Source organism: Venturia canescens, chromosome 7, assembly GCF_019457755.1.
Source record: "Venturia canescens isolate UGA chromosome 7, ASM1945775v1, whole genome shotgun sequence".
Lineage (NCBI taxonomy): Eukaryota > Metazoa > Arthropoda > Insecta > Hymenoptera > Ichneumonidae > Venturia > Venturia canescens.
The window spans coordinates 1,906,708-1,931,712 of record NC_057427.1 but is presented as its reverse complement, the minus strand read 5'-3'; the positions used below and the strand labels follow the sequence as shown (position 1 = coordinate 1,931,712).

General features: G+C 43.5%; 5 protein-coding genes across 10 annotated transcripts in view; 2 read left to right on the top strand and 3 right to left on the bottom strand.

Moving 5' to 3' along the window:
* The first annotated feature begins 74 nt into the window (after positions 1–74).
* LeuRS-m (Leucyl-tRNA synthetase, mitochondrial) lies at positions 75–3,674 on the top strand. 2 transcript variants are annotated; one of them, XM_043423109.1, is made up of 8 exons: positions 75–258; positions 367–571; positions 668–1,061; positions 1,157–2,040; positions 2,147–2,503; positions 2,669–2,909; positions 3,044–3,284; positions 3,377–3,674. In XM_043423109.1, exons 1-8 carry the CDS (start codon positions 151–153, stop codon positions 3,602–3,604), a joined length of 2,658 nt encoding a protein of 885 aa, XP_043279044.1. In that variant the 5' UTR covers positions 75–150; the 3' UTR covers positions 3,605–3,674. The 2 variants fall into 2 exon arrangements, with proteins under 2 accessions (XP_043279044.1, XP_043279045.1); XM_043423110.1 differs by lacking the exon at positions 75–258 and having other exon boundaries at positions 444–574; positions 670–1,061.
* Positions 2,949–5,293, bottom strand: LOC122413049 (gamma-glutamylcyclotransferase-like). Of its 2 annotated transcripts, XR_006261480.1 has the most exons (5): positions 4,897–5,293; positions 4,155–4,459; positions 3,665–3,769; positions 3,334–3,534; positions 2,949–3,218 (listed from the first exon to the last, which is right to left on the bottom strand). XR_006261480.1 is itself a non-coding variant. In XM_043423128.1 (4 exons), exons 1-4 carry the CDS (start codon positions 5,026–5,028, stop codon positions 3,513–3,515), a joined length of 564 nt encoding a protein of 187 aa, XP_043279063.1. In that variant the 5' UTR covers positions 5,029–5,293; the 3' UTR covers positions 3,286–3,512. The 2 variants fall into 2 exon arrangements, 1 of the variants encoding a protein (XP_043279063.1); XM_043423128.1 differs by lacking the exon at positions 2,949–3,218 and having other exon boundaries at positions 3,286–3,534.
* A 168-nt stretch (positions 5,294–5,461) lies between these two features.
* LOC122413043 (facilitated trehalose transporter Tret1-like) lies at positions 5,462–17,006 on the top strand. Of its 2 annotated transcripts, XM_043423121.1 has the most exons (5): positions 12,015–13,013; positions 13,487–13,543; positions 15,043–15,178; positions 15,325–15,644; positions 15,719–17,006. In XM_043423121.1, exons 1-5 carry the CDS (start codon positions 12,978–12,980, stop codon positions 16,670–16,672), a joined length of 1,503 nt encoding a protein of 500 aa, XP_043279056.1. In that variant the 5' UTR covers positions 12,015–12,977; the 3' UTR covers positions 16,673–17,006. The 2 variants fall into 2 exon arrangements, with proteins under 2 accessions (XP_043279057.1, XP_043279056.1); XM_043423122.1 differs by lacking the exons at positions 12,015–13,013; positions 13,487–13,543 and adding an exon at positions 5,462–5,491.
* LOC122413040 (facilitated trehalose transporter Tret1-like) overlaps positions 5,532–25,005 on the bottom strand; it is a 25,477-nt gene continuing 6,003 nt past the window's right edge. The window contains exons 1-7 of one of the 3 annotated variants that reach the window (XM_043423118.1): positions 8,808–9,392; positions 8,332–8,467; positions 7,632–7,802; positions 7,001–7,149; positions 6,307–6,884; positions 6,084–6,219; positions 5,532–5,882 (exon numbers count right to left, since the gene is read on the bottom strand). In XM_043423118.1, the coding sequence (XP_043279053.1) occupies positions 5,592–5,882; positions 6,084–6,219; positions 6,307–6,884; positions 7,001–7,149; positions 7,632–7,802; positions 8,332–8,467; positions 8,808–8,855 (1,509 nt within the window). In that variant the 5' untranslated portion in view covers positions 8,856–9,392 and the 3' untranslated portion in view covers positions 5,532–5,591. Of the gene's footprint in view, positions 5,883–6,083; positions 6,220–6,306; positions 6,885–7,000; positions 7,150–7,631; positions 7,803–8,331; positions 8,615–8,807; positions 9,393–25,005 lie in introns of those variants that run through there. The other 2 variants (XM_043423116.1, XM_043423117.1) reach the window with 2 other exon arrangements.
* LOC122413042 (cytochrome P450 307a1-like) lies at positions 17,162–21,935 on the bottom strand. Its single transcript, XM_043423120.1, has 3 exons — positions 20,101–21,935; positions 18,600–19,391; positions 17,162–18,364 (listed from the first exon to the last, which is right to left on the bottom strand). Exons 1-3 carry the CDS (start codon positions 20,513–20,515, stop codon positions 18,027–18,029), a joined length of 1,545 nt encoding a protein of 514 aa, XP_043279055.1. The 5' UTR covers positions 20,516–21,935; the 3' UTR covers positions 17,162–18,026.

Sequence of the window (25,005 nt, the reverse complement as noted above, 5' to 3'; positions counted from 1 at the left end):
CAAACTATTTAATCTTTCAAGTAATCAATCAATAACATGAACAATTTGAATCAAGTATTGATCCAATATGGCGACCCCCAGGGTTGCAGAACCGGAACGTCGTCCGTAATAATTTTGCATTGAAGTGGAATCAAGTAATATTCATTGAAAATGAAGTATAACAATTTGCAATCAATAAAATTATCCAAAGGATTTGTAGATCAACTATTTTTGAAATGCCTTATTGTCAGACATGCTTCAACAGGTTTGGGTTTGTGGGTGAGGATTGTTCATTTATAGGTTATGAATGTATTTATCCTTTTTTGTTATTATTAATTAATATCTCTACCTGTCATTTGACAATTTTTGAAATTATAAAAAATTTAGGAACAAGATATGAGTAACGACCTAAGACACAGAATAGAAAATTATTGGAAAGAAAAAGTTTGTGTTCCAAAAGAGAGCAACGACCATGGAAAAGAAAAAGTTTACGTTTTATCCATGTTTCCGTATCCATCGGGCTCCTTGCACATGGGACATGTCAGGGTTTATGCAATAAGTGATTCGGTTGCACGATTTTATAGAATGAAGGGCAAGTGTTACAAATAACTTTGCAACAATTGGCAAATGGTACAAATGGACATAGAAAAATATGTATTTACTTATGGCAATAAATTGTAAATTACAGGCAAAAAAGTGATCCATCCAATGGGCTGGGATGCTTTTGGTTTGCCTGCGGAGAATGCTGCTATGGATCGAAAGATCGATCCTTCAGAATGGACAAATAAAAATATACATAACATGCGAGAACAATTGAATCGAATGAGTTGTCTCTTTGATTGGGATCGAGAGGTGGCTACTTGCGATCCTGAATATTACAGATGGACACAGGAATTATTTTTAAAGTTATACGAACGGGGACTCGCTTATCAGAAAGAATCTTTCGTAAATTGGGATCCTGTTGATTGTACAGTGTTAGCTGATGAGCAGGTGGATCACGAAAATAGATCCTGGCGTTCTGGTGCAAAGGTTGAAAAAAAATTGTTAAATCAGTGGTTCATCAAAACAACAGCATTTGCTGAGTGAGAGAATTTCTGATCGATTTAAAAAAAAAATAATTGAAACAATCAATTACAAGTTAATTTGACAAACAATGTTCTACTTTATTCGTTTGTAGGTCCTTACTCGAAGGACTCGGTGATCCAAGCTTAAAAGAATGGCGCGATATAATAAAAATGCAGCGCCATTGGATTGGTGAGTGCACCGGAACATCAATAGAATTCGAGCTTATAACGGAAATTCCCGACACTCCAAAGACTCTAAATCTGTGGACGGACAAGCCGGAATCAATAGAACATGCGAAATTCGTTGCAATCTCGAAAGACAATTTTTTAGCGAAAAGTCAATGGGAATGGACGAAACATTCGCCTTCAAGACTGATCGATGCAAAAGTCAGAAATCCTTTCACTGGCGAAAACTTACCGATTTATCTTACAAACGATGTGGAATTCACCCGGTTTCGTGACAATCATTTAGGGATTCCCGGACGTTGCGACACAGATCGGAAATTTTGTGATTCCCTCGGAATCTTGTACGAGATTCTTGAAGAATTCTCGGATGAAGAGAAAATGATAAAACGCTTGGAAATAATGGGAAAAGCGAGAGAACTGAATATCGGTGGTTTTCCTGTTAGTTTGAAGCTTCGAGATTGGCTCATTTCCAGACAAAGATATTGGGGAACCCCGATTCCTATAATACACTGTGAAACTTGCGGATCCTGCCCTGTACCCAGGGATCAACTTCCTGTCGTTCTACCAAAGATTTCACGAGACTTGGACGATCGAATAAAAACTTTACGCGATGCAGCCTCCTGGCTGCAGACAACTTGCCCCAAATGTAATCGACCTGCGACCAGAGAAGCCGACACTATGGACACTTTCGTCGATAGTTCATGGTACTTCATGCGATACCTTGATCCGAAGAATAGGCAGGAAATGTTTTCGAAGGAAAAAGCCTTTGAATATTTGCCTGTCGATGTTTACGTCGGTGGAAAGGAGCATGGTAATTGAATGTAATTTAATAAGTTAAAAAATTAATTCTCCAGATTAATTACTATCAAATATTTGAATTTTACTCAATATAATGTGAGGAAGGTACTTTATTTCAGCCGTTTTACATTTGTACTACGCACGTTTCGTCAGTCACTTTCTCCATTCCCTGGGCCTTGTACCGACGAGAGAGCCCTTCAAGCAGCTTCTAGTTCAAGGCATGGTTATGGGGAAAACGTACAAAGTTAAAGAAACTGGAAAATTCTTACCGGAGTCCGAAGTCGAGAAAATCGATGAAAAATACGTGGAAAAACAAACCGGCAACGAAGTCGTTACTTACTGGGATAAGATGTCCAAGTCCAAATTTAACGGTGTCGATCCTTTGGAAATGTTCAAAGAATATGGAGCCGATACAACGAGACTCATTATCTTGGCCGATGTTGCTCCGACCTCGAACAGACATTGGTCGTCTGACAGTAAGTTATTTTACGTATTAGTTCGGATTCTATCCAAACGAATACAAAAATGACTCGAAAATTATGGCAAAATGCAGTCCAACGCCATTTTCAAGCCCATTTTGAATCAAAATTCACCGGATTAAGAGGTGAAAAAATAAAATGAGTGTAAAATTTTCTTCACAGCATTTCCGGGCATACTCAAATGGCAATCAAGGCTGTGGTTGACCATCCGCTCGTTCATAAACATGCGTACGCACATAAGTCCGGAGGAACGTTCAAAGAAGATCGAAACCGAGAAATTTATCAAAGACGACGATTATATGTTTGATAGCAGAAATTATTACATCAAAGGAGTAACGTTCAATCTTGTCGGGTCGCAACAACTCAGTGTTGCGATTTCAAAAATGCAAGGACTCACAAACAGGTAAGCGAATGATGAAAAATAGAAAGAAAATATAATGGGTAAACAATGAATGGTCCCGAAATTTTACTTCTCACTAAAAGAATTTTTGTTCGTTGTTCGATTTTCGTGATACTCATCTGTCACTCTATTTATAGCATAAGAAAAGTGTCAAACGAATGTGTGACGCACAGTCGAGAATACGAAAGAGCTTTAGCAACGCAAATAATAATGCTCGCTCCCCTGGCCCCACAATTCGCATCAGAATTATGGTCCGGATTTTGTTCGGCCCCTTATCATTTGGCGGATGATGACACGAGTATACGCAGAGATCTGGATGTTCTCAATCAAAAATGGCCGGTTGTGGACATGAAATACAATTTAGATTTGGACGTATTCGTAAGTTCCTATTGATTCATTTATTCAACATTATCATTTAAATAATTACTTTTTACGAATATATTATCCCTGATTTTTTTTACTTTTCCCAGGTCAACGAAGTGGAAATATTTTCACTGAAGGTACCTCGATACAGCCTTGACGAGATGACAATGGAAGAGGCTTCCAGACTGGTCGCTCAATCGCCCAAATTTCTCAGTTACGTCGGTGATCAACCAATTAACAACTTCAAATTTCATTCAGAGCCAGGCTGTGATGCGAAAATCAAATATCGCATTACCAGAATGCCCAAAAATAAGAAAAAGAAAATTGCCAATTGAGTCTAATATTGATAAAGTGAATTTTCAAAAGATTCAAATATTTAATAAATATTATCTTACCCAATATCAACTTCGCCAGTGTAACCATTATGTGCAATTGTTTTGAGAAATTCTATATAGTACGAAGGCAGTTCGTTTTCTACAGCTCCTTGAATTATCGTGTTTCTATGGGACAATTTCAAAAGTATTTTTTTAATGTAATATTTTATCAAAAGCTTACCAATTGAGAATGAAAAGGGGGTTCAGGCTTTGGATAAGCAAAAATTACAGGTATGTGAACCAGTTTCAAGCAAGATAAAACATGGCTTCAATAGTACAAAGAATTACAAGATTGTATAAATGGTCCAGTTAAAAATAATCGAGTTGGAGAAATTAAAGGAAATTGAGTATCCCAACAATAATAGATATTTAAAAAAAAATATTTTCAAGATCAAATGTTTCTAGACAATTGGAATTGTATTATTTTTATGTTGATGCTGAAATTTTGCTTATATTTTAACGTTTTGAACCACGTTCCTCTTTCCACTGAAATTCAACACAAAAATCCTACAGGTAAACTTGTGAAGGCCTTCGTTCCTCAGGTAATTGGGATAGCACTTGAAATTCTTCAGGATTTGTGCATTGTTGATAAACCCGACATTTGAATGGTCGATCACGAAGGTCCGGAACTTCTACTTCAACCGTCATAGGAAAATATATTTTTTGATCGACTCCTTCCTGTTCATCGAGATTTGGCATATCTTTGTTATCCAACAGCCATATAACACCCCATACATGAGAATCTTCCGTTGGAATTATTGTAGCAGACGCACCGTGCCATCTCTTGGATTGTGTATTGAAATCAAGTCGAAAATCCTAACAGTACAATATACTTATAATTTTCTTATAATCATCGCTGATTAGCTATCGAAGTCTTGCTAGTCAAATCAAAAAGTACAAATTGACTATTGTGGAATATTAAATATAATATCCTTGGTCAACATCTTTTATTTTTCAGCAAGTTTGAAACTTGAAGTAATAGAGGCTAAATGCTAAATCTAAAATTTAGATCATGAAAAAATTGTAATTCCCCTGACCTCCAAACGTTGACGTTCTTTTCCCGCAGCTAACTCTGACACAATCGCTTCTAAAAATTCGTTTTGCACCAAGTTGCACAACTCATTTATACTGGTTATTAATTTTATTTGATTCAACAAAATTTATATTCTTCGGGACCTCCAATGACAAAATTAATTCACATTTTTCTTTTTTATTGAAGCATTCAACGAATGTGTATTCAGGAGTTTATTTACCTTCAATTTTCCAATTCGACATTTCACTGCACTTGGATTGTTGATATGTATACGCTTTTCTGACATATTACTGCCGTAAGCGAAATACAAAAATTTGGAAGGCGTTTGAGTTATTGATTTCGTTGAATCCATTATAATAATTGTTTTTGATAATGTTTCATGGACCTTTCGTATCAAGATATGAATATGTGTTATTTTTTTTTCGTCGTTTATAGATGTATAACTGTCTAATACCCGTGTTTATACTGCACAGTTTTCTACTTCTTTTCGGCTAAACTCCGGGGGCTGTACGGTGAGTGAGTCTAACCTAGTCACAGGTGCTGGACAAATGAACCGCTTCGACCAAAGCTGCGTGACAGAGTTCACTGTTTTTACACGACATTAATACCACCTGTTAATATACCTGGAGGAGCAGGGACAGCAAGATTTCCAAAAAAGCTGTGAAAAAAATCACTGAATTGTTTTTGCCTTCCCCTTCCTGAAATTTCCACAACGAAATTCATTATTTCGCCACAAGTGTCGCTCGTGTGCACGGCCTTCAAAATGTTCGTGATGCGTGTGTGAATGTTATAATCAAAATGCGGAGTTGAAAAAGGTCTGTGTAAGGTGAAAGAATTTCCACTGTTCGAACAAAACTTTTTTCATCTTTTGTATTTTTTTTCTTCAAGTTTATTTGTAAAAAGCATTTTCATGTTTCACTGAGATCGATTTCGGAAACCTCGCTCGATCTCCTCTTTCGTTTTTCCCAAAGTTTCGGGCAAAACTAATGCAACGAAAAGAGTTGCCAATAGAGAAATTGCGCAATACGTATAAATCATAACGATCGGACCGAATTCCGCTAAACTCGGATAAATTTGAACAGTCGCGAAATTGTAAAGCCCCGCGAGGCACGTTGTCGTAGGCCCCAAAACGTTAACGTATCTCGTAGGAAATAGTTCACCGATCATTGCCCAGGGCAGGGCCAGAAATCCGAAAGAACCGGAAGCCTGAAAATAAATAATTCACAATCCATTGGCACAATCATGAAATATTTCTTTAATATAGTGATCATAAAATCGAATTAATGTCGTGCATATAAAAAAATCACTGATCGATTGTCGTTACTGGCCATTTTTGGATATTGGAAACGTGTTAAAAAGGAATTTTCATTCGTTAGTATGACGATTTATCGATTTGTCAGAGCTTACCACAAATACGAAAATACAAGTGAGTGGAATTTGTGAAAACAGTGTATTTTCAAACAATTGGTTGTATATTCCGAGGCCAGCAAGAGAAATTGTCATTCCTGATCCGGAAATCAGAGTTACAGGTCGCCTGCCAAGTCTGTCGTTGTGAGAAAGAAAATAAGAGGTCGATGTCAGTCTATACAGAAGATGTGAAAAATTGTAACGATCGTTTTTTTTTTTGTACCTGAAGCTCGTAAGAACGAGGCAAAAAGCTCCGCCGATTTGTACGAGTCCGATGACAGCTGTAATTAAATAGGGATCATTCGCAGAGCCGGTTTTCTCGAGAAGATCAACAGCGTAAGCCATGAGAACGTAAATTCCGCAAAATTGTTGAAAAAAGAAGAAAGCGTTGAGGATAACGAGGGGTTTCCAAATTTCAGGTAGACCAAGAGTTTTAACGAATTTTTTAACTCTTCCGGAAACACCCAAATCGTTTCGTAATTCGTTTTTCAATCTGTACGATTTCGTTGACACTTTATTCCCGCTCTTTTCACACTCGATGGTCGGTAATCTCGTGCTGTCGGGGCTCGACATTTCGATCTCGTATTTCGGTTCATTGTAGCGTAGCAACGCGTCAAATTCATCCCGAAAATTGGCAGTCTCGTGCTCGAGACTTCGGAGACGAAGCAGTGACTTTCGAGCTTCCTCTTCTCGGCCCTTCGTCAACAGCCATCTTGGACTTTCAGGCATCACGGCCAAGGCTAGAACAGCTGATAGCGTCGGGACAATAACCGACGCTACTGCCACCATTCGCCAGTCGTCCTGAAACATCCGACGAGAATTGCATTTTTATGTTTTTCTAAACAATGCTATTCAGCTAATAATTATAAAGAATTTTGAACTATTTTTTAGTCAAAAGATCATTTACAATCACTCACTTTTATAATAAAACCTAAAAAATATATGAGCATTATTCCAATCGATATAAAAAGACTGGAACACGTCGTCAACATCGCTGTGTATCGTGGAATTGAAATTTCAGCGAGATAAACACACGCCGGAGTCGATGCGAGTCCAGTCGCGAATCCTGAACAAAAATTCACAAATTCAGATGGTGCAATTCTCTCCACAATTTTTCGCAAGGCCAAATATTTTACAAATTCTTTCTCATTCCTTTCCAGCCTTCGCATTATATTCTTGCTGGATCTTGAATAAAAAACAATAAATTCATCGAAATAACGTGGCAATAATTTTTTGACATTTCGTAGTTCGGACGCAGCTGAACGAATTCGTGGCAAAATTGTTTGGCATTCGGGCAAAAAATGGTTGAATCTACGGAATTTTCGTACGACTTTGAATCGAAATGTTGTTTTCTAACCTAACACCGTGCCACCGTCCTTTTCGTCGCAATCATTCAAAAGCCTCTTTCTCACTTTCCCTTTTGATTTTGAATACATTAAGAATGAAAATTAATTGTCTCGCTGAAACTGTTGAATGATAAAAATCGTCGTACTTATTCACTGAAAGGAAAATCACCATTTTCGAGCGATAAATCAATGTAATAATTACCAGTTACGAATCTGCCAAAGAGCAGTTGTGTAACGGTGTAACTGGTCGCAATTATAATCCATCCCACCGAACAAACTATTCCAGAACAACTAATGGCCGCGCGTCGTCCAGCCTTCATGGTGAATAGACTCACAATGCATCCGACTGGGGTTGATATCATGGCTATCGAGGCTGTAAATAAATCTCGCGTTATTCGTCATGAGATCCACTGTATTATTCCGCGAACGAAGCTTATTGTCACTCGGAATCGTCGAATTCCACAGAAATCAACGGTTTATCAAATTTTCGAATTGCTCTCAAATATTTTCTCCACTTTAACACAAATGAACGAGGACATGAAACAAAATCGAATGAATTGAAATTTTTAATAAAATGTCGAATTAAAACGTGCGATTTATTACATTATAACCTTAAAAATTTAACGAACGTATACAATCGAGCGTTCAATGCTTTATTGAAGTTTTTCGTTACATAATAAAACGCGAGCTATAATGACCGTTTATCGCTGAGTGCGTTTGCTGAACATTTGTAGGTATAAACGTCCCGATAATCAAGCATAAAAAACGCAACGATTCGAGCGATCCGGGAGCAAAGAAGATTGACGGAATTAGGATGAAAAAATGGTGCCTTTCGCCCGTTATTAAGGGACTGGTACGATAAAAAAATGAAAAATCTCTCCAATCATCGAATTTGGACTCACCGAACCACGTGGCCTCGTTTTCCCTCAAAATGGGTTGCTCAGCGGAGTTTTTGAGCAAGGGAAGAGCGATGGCGGAGTATCCCATGCTCATGCCCGGTCCCAGTAGAGAGGAGACCGCCAGAGTCCCGTAGAGGAACTGGAAAACGAGAGAATCCATTGAGTGGATGCGGCGAAGGAACGATATTGCACAGCAGGCGATTGAAGATTGTGCCATTACGAAAGATTTTCGCATCGGCAACGCGTTCGTTCGATCTCCCTCTCGACTCATTCGCCGTTACGTGCGTCTCGTCGAGCCGCGTACGCAAAGGCAGTAGACGTAACGCGTTTCGTCCTTCGTCAATGAGAAAAAAACAACAACAACGAACGAACGAGAAGGAATAAAATTCCACGTAGTCCCACCACCTTCGTAACAATAATAACAAGAATAACGCTCGAGGATGACGGCGCGGGGCTTGACGCCGTTATTGAAAACCTACCTGAAAAACTACCTGTCGCTCCGGGCAGCATCCGCTCGAGGCTAGCATCTCTGCGGGACCGGTGAAGAGTCCCGAATTTATGAAGTTTCGATATTTCTCTTCTCGATCGACTCGTCCGCGCGAATTTTATTTTCCCCTCGCTCTTATCCCGGCGCTTCGAGTCTTGTGTGAGAGAAAACGCGGAAATCTCGTGTCGCGTTTCCTCCCGAGGGGCACGAGTCCCCCTGCCTGTACGAGCTCGCGCGGCAACTCGATCGAGTGCTGTTGGGGGGAAAAAGTGCTCGAACCACGATCCGTCGAATGAAAATTTCTCGTTCCCACGCGGAGCTACGAGGAAGCGGCGAGTAACTCGGGCCGAGGCCTCTTCTCGTCCACTTTTGAGGCGTGCGTCGCCGAATCAACTCGTTCGAACAATCGTCGCAAGCTGATGAGGTGCCCGAAGAGACCGTCGCTCGCAACGCTTCTCTCGCTGAATCGCATGTTCCCGCGGTGCAATTCAACCGCAAACTGCACGACGAGCTTCTTCGGATAAAAATATGAAAAATAGTTGCGAATACAGGTTTTCCGTGAGCCAAGCGCGAGTGTTTATTTACGCTGGCACACTCGACGCGTTTCGCTTATCACAACTGCACTCGGGAGGTATCTAGGCTCGTGATTTTTCGTGCAAACGTTTATTCTCCTCGAGGCGCACTTTAAGGGCTTCTCCAGCCTCGGGGGCGCGCGACATTTTCTCGAGCTTTTTTATCCGTCGTTTTTGCATCGTCGGACGCCCGGATTCTTCGCGCGCGGCTGCTCGACTTTCCCTCGTGCCGGGGTCGCTCCCTTCGGGAGGGTGCGGCACGCTCGAGACGAGATTGGACTGATAATTGTTGCGAAAAATCGCGAGACGCTTCAAATTTAAGTCCCCATCAAGGATGGCCGTCACATCGCGCGACTGACAGCTCGGAGCCTTTTATGATACCGACGAGGAGCGGGAATGCCATCGCTCGGGTTACTTTGCACGGCCTTTCAGACACCGCAATCGTACAAAAGCAAACGAACTTTAATCTCCGTTATTCTTATCTCGACTAGTTTTTGCGAATGCTTTCAATCCTCAAACTCAACGAATTCGATCGATTTTTCAACCCGCTCGCGTTATTTTGCAACGAGCCTGAATCGCTCTTTCCAGTATCGGACAAATTAAGGAGTTTCGGTACAGGCAATACAATGTTGCCATGCTAAACCATGCTAGAAACATAAAAAATTTCAAAAAGTTTAGAATTTTATAAAATTTGGTGAACATATTCTTTAGTGCCAAAATTGGCAATACAAATTTTTTAAGATTTTTCTTCTACACAGTTATCGAGTAATTGATCACTAAAGTTCACGTGTATAAGCATAGCGTTTTCATATATATAGGTATACATTCCGGGCATAAGAAATCTGCTTTAATGCGTAATTACTCGATAACTAAGTAGAAGAAAATTTTGAAAAAAATTGTGTTTTTGCACTTGATGTTGAACAACATTATCACCAAGTTTGATCAATTTCTTAATATTTAGACTTTTGTACCGAAACTCCTTAACGGTTCGTTCAACTTTTGCAGGAGGGCCGAAAGCCTCGACTTGTTCGTCCTTCCGAGTCGATTATTTCGGTGTTGAAATCCCCGTTTCAAGAGGACGTCGAAGTTGCATCGATTTCCCAGCTAAATTCACCGATTATTCTCCTCCTTTTTGCATCCTAAGACAAAACCATCGACTCGCACGATCTTCGTTTTTGTAGTTACTACTAATTCTCTCGTGCCCATCGGCGTGGGCGCGTCAAAAGAGTCCACGCAGGTAAAACAATAACCGCGCGCGTTCTCTGTAATCATGCAGATTTTCTCGTTTGTTGCGTAACGAGGACGAAGCGACTAGCGAGTGGCGTTTGTTTCGCTTTTGTTTCAGAAGACAGCAGGAAAAACAAAGTGCTGACACGAAACAAATGCCGGATCTACAGGATTAATGCGAGCCGACTCGACGTACGAATGCGGATTACGATCCTCTCTTGACGCGGGAGATAAATAAATATTTTACTCGATTATTAATTCGCCTATCGATGTCACGCATTTTATCTCAAATTTATCTTCAATTTGCTTCAAAATTTTCATGTTTTTTCATCGATGGGTAACCACGTGCACTGAGACGAGAGTTTGGTACAAGGAAGATCGTGCACTGAGAAAAAAAATTGTCGATTCAACAGCAATTGACGGTATTGGAAGATTTTTCTTCGCGATTGCAACGTTTTCGGAGACAACGAATCTGCAGTTTGATTTAAAACTATTTTATTCGTTTAATCATGTTTGACTTTGCGACGGTCGTATATTTCAATGGCACCGCGTAATGCTCGGCGGCGCAATGCCTTTCGTTCTTCCAATGACTTTTTTTCTCAGTCTGCGTTACTTCGGATTCAAACAAGCTATTGAACTCTCTTTGCTCTCCTCATGATCAAAGAAACGATTGAAATTTATTCTCGCAATAACTAAAATGATGTGTAACTTATTTGTTGAGATTTATTAATTTTTAATATTATTTAAACCCCCTGGCTCTGTGTATAACCCTTAAAAAATGTGATTTTCGTTAATTGTTTTCTCGACAATAACTGGACGATAGATCGTACAACAATTCCGGGATCGAATAGAAATTTCAACTCTTAAAGTCGGAATTTTCGATTTCCGTTAGATTCGCGTGATCTTGAGAAAGCGTTGGAGGATTTCTTCATTCTGTTTAACTGAATAAACCAAATGAATTTAGTTCCCTTGGATTTCGTCGAGTCTCCGCACAAGATTTATTTCATTCGATCAACTAAATATTTTGTTTGACGTACTCCACGAGGCCGTTTGATTGATTCAACTTTTCTCGTTTCTCCCCCCAGTGTGGGATGCTGATTATTCTCCCGCCAATTAATCCAAGTTTGTCAAGACTTTTTTCAGAAACTTGATAAATCGCCAGCAATCGAGAGAACATCGATGGCGACAGCTGGACTAAAACAACTATTGATTTTAGCCTTTCAGTGTCGATCGAACGAGCGCTGCGTGGACGAAACGGTGTCAAAAAATCGCTCGAATCCTCCCCCCATTCGATCTTTAAATATCGTCTATTTCTTCGTTTATCTTCGCTGACCTACATATATAGATCGCATGGAATTATGATCGCGAGTACATCCGTAGCCTCCGCGCGGAGCACTGGCGCGCCATGAAATTCGCAATTAAATTCACGCGCAGATAGGAAGGAACGTGTGTCAGATAATGAGTGAGACAATCGGTCGGTGTTATACGAGCGAGAAAGCGGGAGGCTTTTGGGGGGGATTCGACGATTGTGCTATTCGTTGATTTTCATGCTTCTGGCGCCGAAGTGTATACCCATTGTAGGAACGAGAGTGACTCGTGAGCGAGAGAGGGAGAGCCGGACAAACTTACTCGTTTTTTCCACTTCTCGCATCGAGTCGTTTTTAACGTTTAATGTTTGTTTGCCAGTCAGTGAGTCTGAGATAGGAGGAGAGTGTGCACGAGACTCTCGGGTTTATTGGCACTGGAGAAACGTCACGTTGATAAGTGCAATGGAAATCGTGACGAAGTAACGAGCTCGATTTTCGCGAGGAAAATATCACGGGGGTAGTCGAAAATCGAGAAAAATTTTGTCCAGTATTTCGAAATCGTTTCAACGAAACGCGCAAATTCGCTCAAACTCTCCAACATGATTACTGCCCATTACCCGGCGACCTTTCGCTCTCTCGTCTCGTTTCCCAATCCTCATCCATAATCCCTCGAGTGGAGTAAACCTTATGGACCTTCGGTTTTTTCTTCTCTTTCGTCTCGCGCTGTACGCACGATTCACGATCGACTCTCGCCGCCTCCGAGGACAGTAAACTCAACGGGTTTTCACGCAGTCTCGCGATCTCGCGCTCCTCTAAAATACTCGCGCATGCGCGTGCTTTTTAAATATTCTCGCGGCTTTTCCTCCCGTGCTACAAACAACGGGGTTTCGACTCGCATTTGCACTTGCTAATTTTCACCGAAAGGAGATCAACCGTGAAGCAAATTTAACTCGATTTTCGGCTGCTTCCTTCAATCTCTACTCCAATCCGGTCATTTGTATTTACGTTTCTATTCGACCGTTTACCATTGACGAGTGCGCATTAAATCCATCATCCATGATGAGCGAGCACAGCGAAGCGGTGGAAGCGAAGGTGAGTGCACGGGGAATCATTTATCAAGATTTTCATTGTTGAGCTGTCGCTGTTTCGATGCATGTCCGATCGATTCTCGAGCGTGCTGCCCTCGATGGGAGCATTTTTGATCGTTGTACGGTCAAACTACGAGTCGAGCTTCATTCATCGCTCCGTAGAAATCTTCCGAGATTCGTGATAAAAGCGATTCCTCGTCGATCGAGAATTACTCAATTTTCGTGCCGGGTGCGCGTGAGCGCTCTCTGACAAGAAGCCAAATGTCTTATCACGCATTGACGAGATAAACCTCCAGGGCTGAACAGACTTGCACAAATGCTTTGGGAGTGAGATCAAGGCGAGAAAAAGTGGTCGAGCTCGGGATTTCGACACCGACATAGTTCGATCGTCCGCCTCGTTATTTCGTCCTCGAATAAATATTTATTCTGCAACATTATAATATCGATTAGATTACAACGATGAACTTTATGTTGCAGCTCGACTCGAGTCCCGAGGAGAAAAAACGTCAGCGAAGGAAAGGAATGATTTATCAAGTACGTTGCTCTTCGTCGCCTCTCTCGTCTCTCGAAAAATATTTCCATCGTTGCGATACGCGAGGGAGATTCACTCGGCGGGCGTCGATGGAAGGGGAATTTGATGAATAATTATAAATAAGTCTGATCCACTGCGTCCCTCAGGTGATCGAGGATCGAACGAGCTCGTAATCTCCAACTTTTTATTCGAAACAGCATTTTTTATTGCTGGCTGCCTAGACGAGGGTGATTCATCTTAACACTAATTCTCGGGAGATATATTCGCATTGTAATAGCGAAAATCTCGTCATAAATCACTCGCCAAATGCCCTCGCGAAGTGCCTTGAAAGCCGAACAGTCAGCTCTCAGTTTTACCCAGTTTTCATTTTGACTCGGGAGAAACGAGCTGATTTTTATTCGTCTTTATCAAGACGCGCAGTGTGCTCGAAAAAATTGGCTCTTCGATAACCGCCGGGAGAGAGCGACGCTCCGGATTGACGGCTGAGGGCCACCGCATCGTCGAGCTTCTCTTCCCAATTTATTATTCACTCTACTAATCTCGCGACAATCGAAATAAGCGATCCTCCGATTAAAGAAACTCGTACCGATGCCACCTCGATTCAATAATACCGGACAGATGGCACGTCTCAATTAACGCGACACGAAAATAGACCAACCGGTGCGCCGGTCATTCAGACGCGATCCAACTTTTTAATACTCCACTCGACTAAGTCTGTTTTCGAACTTCAAAATCCTCGGCTCATCTTAATAACTCATTTCCATTGCGATCTCGATTTAAATTATCGAATTTTACTATGCTCAACTGTGAAATAAGCAATTCAGAAATTCTCATCTGCAAACGGCACGAAAATTACAACGAAAATTTTGGTAAAAACTTCAAAAATGTTGAACGAGGAGAAATATTTGTCGAGAATTCCGACTTTATCGTTCGTCGAGTTTTTGATAATCACTGGCAAATCCGAAGAATCATCAAATTAGAACCGGAGTTTTTCTACCTCGAAAATGCGGCGCGGATCAGAGGTCAGACGATGCTTCGTTCCCCAAAATGACGAATAGATAAGAAGCGACTCTTCCGCGGCAGGTGTCTCATCGCTAATCGAACGAGACTTCCGAGCACTGACGACTCACGGGGCTGCTACTCAGCTCGAAGAAATGGTCCAGTGACGCACACGGTGGTTACGATTTTAGGATTTTATGGTCGCGGATCCCGGTTTCGTGATAATCGTTCGTCTCGCGTGTCCCGCAATGCGATTCTCGTGTTTTCCAACATTTTTCTCCGCACCGTTTGCTCCGCTTATGCATATTCGCGTCTAGTTATTAGCGAACAGGTAAATTTATATAACGTTTCGTTGGGTCGCGAAGATTTCTCGTGGAAAATGTTGTCGGAGTGATGAGGCGCAACGCGGAGGGAATTAAGGGGGGAGGGATTCGAGGAATCCAGTTTCGTGCAGCTAATGTTAAATCGTACGAGGGATAAAATTGAATGGATTTTTTGACAGATGGGGATGAGCATATTGGCCAACATCTCGGTCATCGGACCAGCGATGGGCTTCGGATACAGCGCCGTTGTACTTCCAACGCTTCAGTCGGCGGACAGTGAACTGAAGATCGACCCTCGCCAGGCTTCGTGGATAGGTAAAATAAAAAAAGCATTCACGACTTTCGATGAATCTGGATCCCGATGTGGAATCTGGATCACCGTAGAGAAGCCTTTGATAATCGAATCTTTCGGATTTTTGGCGTAAAAAGTTGGTAAATACGTTTCGAAATTTTCGTTAAAGCGAGCGCAGCCGCGATCGGGACGCCTCTGGGATGTTTGTTGTGCAGTTTTGTAATGAGGCGGGGCCGGAAAATCAGTCTTCTGGTGACGTCGAGTTTCTCTTTGGCTGGTTGGCTCGTGATTTACATGTCCTCGAGTTACGCTCAGATCGTGGTCGGGCGCTTTATTGGGGGAATCGCGACCGGTTTGGCGGCGGTTCCAGCGACGGTTTACTCGGCGGAGGTTGCGTCACCGAAGTGGCGAGGGACGCTGGCGACGTGGAGCAGCATCGCGATCGCGACTGGGATTCTCATAGTCTACATTTTCGGCTACTTGCTCCAGGTCAGGGCGCGGCTTGATTCGCGGCCTCCCGGGGAGCTCGAAGCTCGACTCTAAAGATTTTGTCCCGATTGCAGGACAACTGGAGGCTCATCGCGCTCCTCTGCTCTCTCTTCCCGACCGCGGCGATCGGCGTGACCCTCCTCGTCATACCGGAATCCCCGATATGGCTGAAGGAGACCGGCCGGACGGAGGAGGCCCGGGCGATCATGAAGAAGTTCCGGGGCATCCCGGCAGCGGCTCCGACCCCCCCGGAACTCGAGGCGGAGCTGCACAAGAAGCAGCATCCGAAGAAGAAACCGATGCTGAGACACCTGCTGAGACGATCGTCGATCGTCCCGTTCGCGATAATCGTAACTTACTTTTTCTTCCAACAGTTTTCCGGGATTTTCGTAATAGTTTATTACGCCGTTGAGATCAGCAGGGACGCCGGCGTTAAAATGGACGCCTATTTAGGCGCGATCCTCATCGGGACCACCAGACTCTTCGGGTCCCTTCTCGCCGCCTCGGTTTCACGGAGGTTCGGACGAAGATGGCCTTCCATAATCTCCGGCATTGGAATGAGCCTCTTCATGGGCTCTCTGTCGATTTATCTTTTCGCGATCGATCGCGGCTACGAGCTCGGCGACAACGGCCTCGTCCCCGTAATCTGCGTTCTCATGTTCATCTTCATGAGCACCATCGGCTTCCTCGTCCTCCCGTTCGCCATGATCGGCGAAATCTTCCCCGCCAAGGTCAAAGACATACTCTCCGGAGCGACGACCTCCTTGGCCTACGTCTTCAGCTTCGTCACCGTCAAAACCTACCCCGACATGCTCAGCCTCGCCGGCAAGCACGGGGTCTTCTGCTTCTACGCCACCGTCTCCCTCCTCGGCACTCTTTACGTCGCTATTTTCCTGCCCGAAACCAAGGGCAAAACGCTGCACGAAATCGACGAAATGTTCAGCCGCAACAAGCCTCGCTCGGAGGAACAACAACCCGAAAAAGCTGCCATCTTCCCGATGAAGGATCTCGCGGCTGTTGAGGCTTGAAGCTTTTCCCCCCTTTTTCAACTCCGGGGAAGAATCTTCGTCGCACAGCGCATAATTCAAAATCACTCACTCACCCGAATGCCATTTTACTCAGCGCGATGAAACTAAGCAAATTGGTGCTCTGTAGAATTACTTGAAGCGACGATTGTCAAAAGTCCCCTTTGAATCGTTGGCCGCGCCAACTTCTCGAGAGCCAATCGACGGCCATTTTTTAGCGGACAGCAAATCGACCAAAAATTACTTTTAATTCTCAGTCTTTTGAATAATTGTTAAACATTTTTTGATCGTTTAATAAATAATCGTTGTTAGAAATACACGTTTACGTAAAAATAAACGAATCCAAGTTTTTGTTCCCTTTTCACGAAGTATTGCGTCCATTCAAAATCGTCGTTCGAAATATAAATTTGTTGAAAAGATAACGATTGGAAATTTAATAAATGTTTGGTTCGCGACAAGAGGGGAATTGCCGATAAATCAAACAAGCCTTCGTACATTATTTCTTGTCTCCTTTAATCCGCAATATATAATTCTAGCATCAGCTTAAATAATAAATTAAACGAAGCAACAATCACTTTCAATTAAATAACAAACATTTCTTCTTTTTTACGAATGTACAATAAGTTTTTTCAATGAAAAGGGAAAGAGGGGGAGAGGAGGAGGAGGGAAGAAAACACTCAAACGTTGGTTTGATGCTCCACGATCGAATAAAAAATGGGAAAATGGTGAAGTGGAATTATATGTACCTACTTAGCGGTAATAATAATCATCTGGATATCAATAAATTACGAGGTGATAGATAAACATGTAAAAATGAAATTGAATTAGTTGCATGTGTATCGAATCGTTCTCCGTATTGGAATCGCCAAATCGATAGAAAATCTCGATTTCAAGATTCTTCGATTCAGCATTACTTTGGCTGATAGGTAATTTGGATTTTTCAGTCCGTCAGCACCGAGAGAATACTTTTTTTCACTAAGTGGTGAGTGAAAAAAGAATAGATGAACTATAATTAATGAGCTGACGTTAAAAATCACATTCATCAGTCAGCGAATCGACCCTCCGAACGTTCAAGAAAATTAAGACTTTTTTTTTTCTCAGTCTCGAGGGCCAATTTGTTCCGGAAATGATTTAGGACGTCCGGATTTTTCACGATTCGAATAGGAAAAAAAATCAATTTTCTAAGATCCTTAAATAATAGTGTCGATAAAGCTTTTCATCAGGTCTCCTCTCGACGCTTTTTTTCTCATTGAATCTCACGTGTTTACTCGACGTTACCAAGCGAACGCGAATGCCTGAGAAAAAAAGGCTCTGAGGAGCTTGCGTTAACATTTCTTTCGTGTTTTCGTTGCCTAATTCATGCGCGTTGTCGCCTGTCGAATCGGAAGCCGTAACTTATTTCTGGCAGGGCGAGATTCCCAATCGGCACTACGTAAGACTCGCTCTCGATCGGAGAGACTGTAAAGTTCTTCAGTATCGTCGCGATCGTCGAGAAACCCACGTACTGAACCATCTTGTATCCCATGCAGGATCTTCGACCACCACCGAAAGGCAAAAAATACTCGGGCTTAGAAATTCTACCGTTTTGGATAAACCTCTCGGGCATGAATTCTTTCGGCGATGTCCACAGCTTTTCTGACATGTTGAGCTCGTAGTTGTTCAGGAATATGAACGTGTCTTTTTCTACTTTGTATCCTGGAATCATAGAGACCACGAAATCCATTAAAAACTGAAATTTTCATGAATATTCCAACGATTCTACGATGAAATTCTACTCAACGAAATTTAGCCGGTTCGCAATGCTTCTCGGAACGAATTTAATCGTCGAACCGAGGCGCGAATAATCGGGGAATAACGAAATCGAGGAAAAAATGAATGAAGCTTTGAAATTTTCGTAGAACGAACGATGAAAAATCGGAAAAATGTTCACCTCCGATCGAGGTGTCCTGGTTCGCGACGTGTGGGACGATCGGACTCGTGATCAATCTAATCGCCTCGAGAATGATGGATTCGGTGTAGGGCATCGATCCTCGATGCTCGAGTCCAACGGTGACTCCACCAGTTTCGACGAGGTCGATTTCGCGCTGTGCGTTCGCCTGTACCTCTGGCCTCGTCGCGATGAAGCCAAGAATTTTGACGATCAAATTGCCGATCGCGGAGTGTCCGCCGATGATATCTTCGAGAGCGAATAATCCGGTGTCGAGAGACATTTTCGGCTCGCTCTTCGTTCTGATATGATTGATAAGGCAGTCGACGTAATCCTCCTCCGGAATAATTCGGTCCCACGAGGAATAGCGATCGCCGATAATGTGGGAGGTCACGAACTCTCGGATTTTGTGACTCCAGTTGGACATTCTCGCCATGTTTCTCTGGTGGAGCGGCATCAAGAAGGGCATGAAGTCGGCGGCGTAGCCCTGGTTGACCTCGTAGAAAACCTTGTCGAAATTCCTCACCATTTCGTTGAACGCCACGTGATCGAGAGCGAATTTTTTCGAGCAGAAATAATTGGAGAAAATGTTGCCGCACAAGTGGAGTACCAGAGGCTTCGCCTTGATCTCGCTACCGGCCCGAGACTCCACGTGGGACACGAAGTTTTCCAAGTGCTCGGACACGATGCCGTTCAGCTGGTCAAACTTGGCGGTAAAGGCTCGCGGAAAGGTGTGCGCTCGGAGGGTTTCCCTTCGAGCTTTCTGCAGCTCGGACCAGTTGCAGAACGCGAGGGCTGCAACCAAATTGACGAAAAAAAACTCTTCAAACAACGAGAAAAACAAATTACTGGGAAGAGTTGAAAATTCAAGATGAAAAAAACCGTCGAAAAATGACGCTTTGAAGACTGACGAAAACGAAGCTTCCGAACGAAATTCCGACGATAAATTCAAAGAAATAAAACCAATTCGGAATGCGTCAAGCCGATTATGCGAACGGAGAAGTGGGAGGAGAGCGACGGCGTAAAAGTGCAACTTTACCATTCGGCATTGAGTATCGTATTACCATGTAGTAGAAAATTGTAAGAACGATTTTTATCGTGTACGCGACACGCGGCGTTACGGATCCGATTTTTGCCACGCGTTACCTTCCTTCCTTTTGACTCACTTTTTATCTTATTTTTGCACGCTGTCTGCTCGCACGTTTCTAGAGCTCCGATAGCAAGGTCATTAACACACGCGTAAGTACGCGACCATTTCGTATTTCGGCACGAAAAACAAAAAACGTCGTATGGAAATTGGAGTACCGTTTTACAATTGGATTCATTGCGGAGCATCGTGTTCGAATGATTCACGCTCACTTTAAAAAAAAGCCAAGAGAAAAGTTTCGTTTTCAGAGGAACGAAACGAGAGAGCCGCGGGGGAGCCGCGACGCTTCCCGATCTCGTAGAAGAAATAATCTCGTCGAAAGATCGAAGGAGGGACGAACGAAATAAAAATTCTTACAATTTTCCTTGTCGCCGCAGAAGAGCAAATGATATCGTTTGAAATCGGGCCTCGAGTCGAACTGCTGTCCCTTGACGATGAGAACTTCTTTGATGTTTTCGAGTCCGTTTACGGCGACGCAGCCCACGGATCCCATGCGCAGTTTGACGATAGGGCTGTCGTACTTTTTAGCAAGATCGGCAAAGGCCATGTACGGAATTTCGTATTGTCCGAGGAGATGAAGCGAGCCAAAAATGGGCCAGGGTTTCGGCCCCGGTGGCTCGGGCAGGGTGGCCACTTCGGTGTCGTACTTGGCCAGTTTTTCTATCAATTTTTTGTTCCGCGAGCGTTTGTGATCGAAGATAATCATTACGACGGCAACGAGTATTACTGCGACGAGGAAATAGCTCGTGGTGCTCAATACGAACGGCGTCATTTTTCTTCGATTTTCTCTTAGCAACTCGTACCTCCGAGAGGCTTGCTTTCCCGAAACAAAGTACACTCCGAACGACTATAAATTTCGATCTAAACACTGCGTGTCCAATGCTCTCGATCAAATACTTAACCGATGTTTAAAACTTTTCTATATTTTATCGCTTTTCTACTGCTCCTGCCCTCCGATCGATTCTTCAATTTTCTTTCTCTTATCTTTTTTCCAATTCGCACGGTTTTTCAAGCTATTTATCTCCTCGATAAAACCTTTTACGTATACAGATATTCGATTCTATGTTTCTACCGGTTTGACGTATATAAATGTGGAAACATTAGTGTGTGCGTGTGTGTGTGTGTGTGTGTGTGTTGTGTGTACGCGTGTGTTATATCACCGTAACCGAACTGGTGGCCGATCAAACTCGGTCTGTGGATAGGATCGTGAGGACGGGCTATCTTTTATACCCCGGGTCTTAATGTAGTCAGCACATTTAAGTCGTACTCGTCGCCGGTACGTTCGCGTTCAACCACCACCATCCGCACCGTCAAATATCCTGGCAACCCCTCCGCTGTACGCGCTCTTGTTCTCGTCGTTTTATTACGGCACGACAAAGCATGATAACGGTGACGAAGTGACTACGACTATGGGAATGGAATCGACACGAATCGTTGGTGGATTCGGGGAGAGCAAACTTTCCATGTACAAATTATTCTTCACTCCGAGATCCGATTAATTTCGTAGATTAGATTTCGGTATTACTGATGAGGGGAAGATCAAGACAAGGGAAAATGGGGAAAGGAGGCCTCAGAGTTTTCCAGCCTCGAAAAAGGGCCCTCGCGAGAACTCCGAGGATAAGGTCCCGGCCGACATCCAGGCCAGAGGATAATACAAACACGTATTCGTCCCCCGGTCACCGGACAGCCGAATCCCCGAAAGTTTTACTCGCCATTTATCTCGTCCGGCGATCGTCGTAATGCAAATACGCGGGGAGGAGCCGCGGGAGAGGAATCTTTTTCTATACTCGTCACATTATTTTTCTGTCAAGGCTCGTATCTCCTTGCGACGAATCATTCTCGAAGAATCCGTCGCGCGCGTTACAGATCCGTACGAACGCATAGGAATACGCCCAACTGCAACGTTTTTATCACGTTGACGCCGTTCTCGCATTTCCTGCTGTTCACCGCGTCACTCCTCCGGGACCAAACGAATATGGGCCCTTCGTTGCAACGAGGCTGCTGCTGGGACTCTCGAGTTTTTCATCCTGTCAAACGCCCCCGTTTTTCACCTCCTCGTACCAACGTTTTTTCCACCCTTAATTTACGCTCCGCGCAACGCTTTTGTGATCCTGGGAAAAATCAGTTTGACGGACCATCGCGAAACATGCTCCGCTGAGTCGAGACGCTGCTCCGTTTTCACGTAAGCATCTTTCGATCCTATTATCGATTGATAGAATCGTCTTACTCGCTCAATCGGTCTAGACACCATGTACGCATATGTTGTGCAATACTCCTCTCGATGTATATCAGAAATTATATACGAACGTCTCGCGGTGTTCTTCCTGCGGAAGAACACCGCTGTCGCCGCGGTCCATCCAGGGCACTCGGATGGATCTCTCGAGGGCGATTTATGGAAAATTCATAGCCGCGAGTATTCGACGAGAGGCTTCCGTTCATTCGTTTTTATTCGTCGTTGTATTATTCCTTGTAGCGATGACAAAAGTGCTGCGAATGCGATTCTACGCCGGGCCCCGGCCCCCCCGTTAAATTCTCGATCTTACGAAATCATGCGCGACGTCCCATCGCGGCGCGGTGTGATTTTCCGTCGCTCGTAACGGTTAAAAATGTAAAACGTCAACGTCACTGCAACGTAAGCGAAATACTGTCAACAAGTGTTTCTTCTCTTTTTGTATTTCACTCAATCTTGCTTACCGAAAAGGAAGCAACGGTTCCCGCACCGCGGAGAGCTTCGGAGCGATGGGAACATCCTCGTTTCCGTGAATCTCAATTAATCTTAACAACGGATTTTCATTACGGAATTTTGGGGTGGGCTTCGAGCTGAGAATCTTGTTGCGTGATGTTATATATGTTCTCGAAGAAATTCGCTTCCCGGAATTCCGGATGAAGGGAGACTCGGAGAATGGTGCTGGTAAATGCAATGGAAATCGTGTTTACGCAGAGCTACGAAACTATGGTTTTTGCAGGCATCGAATGAGATTTCGTAGTACGAGTGACCCACTTGATTCTATATGCTGAACATTCAATCAACATATACGTACGTAGATAGAGAAAGAGAGGTGGAAAGAGACAGACACGTGGTAGACGTTGTGTCACTAAAACCTCAAGAGAATCCTGCTGCAATCACGATGACCCGCAGTCTCTTTTAATCTCGTTCGCTTTCGTGTTCCCATTTCTCCCGTGTGGTGCGTGAGAAAGCGAATTCGAATCTTCTAGAAAACGATCTTATAAACGTGACCGCCGTGCCTTCCGCGCGTGTCTCCACGCCGGGCCGTTCTTTTTTCATTTCTCGGAAAATCCGTTAAGCACAATTGTGAATGATTCATACCGGCCGCGTTCAGCGTCGGCTCGTCGCTACCAAAATCGCCGGGGGTGAGGGAGGGAAAGTCATCGAGTCCCTCGCGAGCCCTCGGCGCGATATGAATTTCACGGATTCGTTATCAGCCTCGACGTTGAATTAAACATCAACGTCATTTACGGAGCGAGCGCTCTAATTCCGTTTCCCTGGCTTCCTTGTGACCCGAATACATCGAACTAATTCGAGCTGAATTTCTCATCGCGATCACAGCCAACCTTCGTGAGCGGCTGCTCGTATTTTCTCGCTGAAACTTTTCACAACCGCATTTCGCAGGCTCGTGAGAAAGCGAATTTCTTAGTGCTATTTGGAGCAATTTAATTCGAGTGATTCTACATCGTTCGGCTACAAACTCGAAATTTTTCCAGCCCGCGTCAATCATATGGTTATAAACGAAATTCGAGCTCGATGCGCGCCTGCGTTTAGATGCTTCCCGGACCTCTTATTGCGCGAGATTCCGAGAAACTAGCGGTATTTTTTGGGGGAGGCTGAGCAACAAACAAAACAAGTTACGAACGAAAAAAAAGACGAGGCTCGCGGGAAGCCGCCGCGCATCCTGTTCGCGGTGCTCTCTTAGAAGACAAATTCGATTGACATGCCGGGGATACCGGAGAATAACGGGAAAAGCGAGACACCAAGGAGACGCACACTCGCCGGGCAAAACCCATTCGAAAGCGAAGCTTCTACGTCTCGTTTTCTCAGCCGAATATCTTTCTCCCTGCTGCGTTACGAACTTCATCTCCCTTTCGACAAACGCAGAAAAAACTTGTTGAATTGCGTTCGCTCGTTTGGGCCTCGAAACAAAATGAATTTTATTTTCATCGTAACAAGCTTCGACTGGTAAAAGCGATTCTTCTCGTTCCCTCAAAACGGTGCAAACTGTCAAGCTTCGAGTGCCACTTTGAGAGTTTTGCTCCCACCTGCTGCCCCGGGTCCTCGGCCGACGGGACGGAGAACGACGACGGTCACTTTCTATAAATTCATTTCCATTACAGCACCCACGGACCAAATATTTCATTATTAAGTTCTCACTTTCAAGGGGCCAATTATCCGTCGAGGATTTTTAATCCGGCGGGTCTGAATCGCTCCGCGGACCGCCACACGCGCCTCGAGGACGTTTCGGCACCAATGTCATCGCTCGCGGCACTACTTACGCAGCGCGGGCCCTCCGTTTCGGGAGACTGCAAAAATCGCTGAGACGAGAGAACGAGATATAAAAGGGGCAAGAAATGTAAACGTATGCTAATCGCGGCTAACTCTCGGGAGTCTCCAAGGTCTCCAGCCAAAATCAAGGTTAGCTCGTATCCTCCACCGCCGATCACAATCCACTAAAAATCGAATCCTCCCGACAATTCGCAAGAAAAGAAACTTTATGGATCATTTTTCCAATCTACTTGCTCATCAGAAATTCAATAAATTCAGTGTATTCGATCGATCGAATTTCCTGACCGCGAATCATCGAGTTTTTTCAACTAAAAATCGCGAGAGTCGACCATAAACGATGGGCCCGTACGGCGCATCAGGCTGCCCTGCTGAAGCGGCTTTCCGATCACAAAAAACTGAAGACCAATCGTAATCTCGGGCTCTGAACACCACTAACGAAGATTTTGTTAAAAAAATTATTCGAAAGCGAATTTCAGCTGGATTCATTATTTTCTCATTTCTTTTCAATCATTCGTTGAAATTATTTTCCTCAAATTTTGTGGACTTCTCGTTCGTTTCAGCGCTTTTCTCAAGTTTAAGGTAGCTCATTTACGAAACCATTTTCTTAGGAGTCTTGAAATTTACACAGAGTTTAAGTGGGTAGTCGACCGACACGGATATCAAATTTTAAAGGGTTCGTCTTATTGGTTATTTACATAAATGTGCTTAAGACGATTGTCTTGCTAGTGATTTTGACGTAAAAA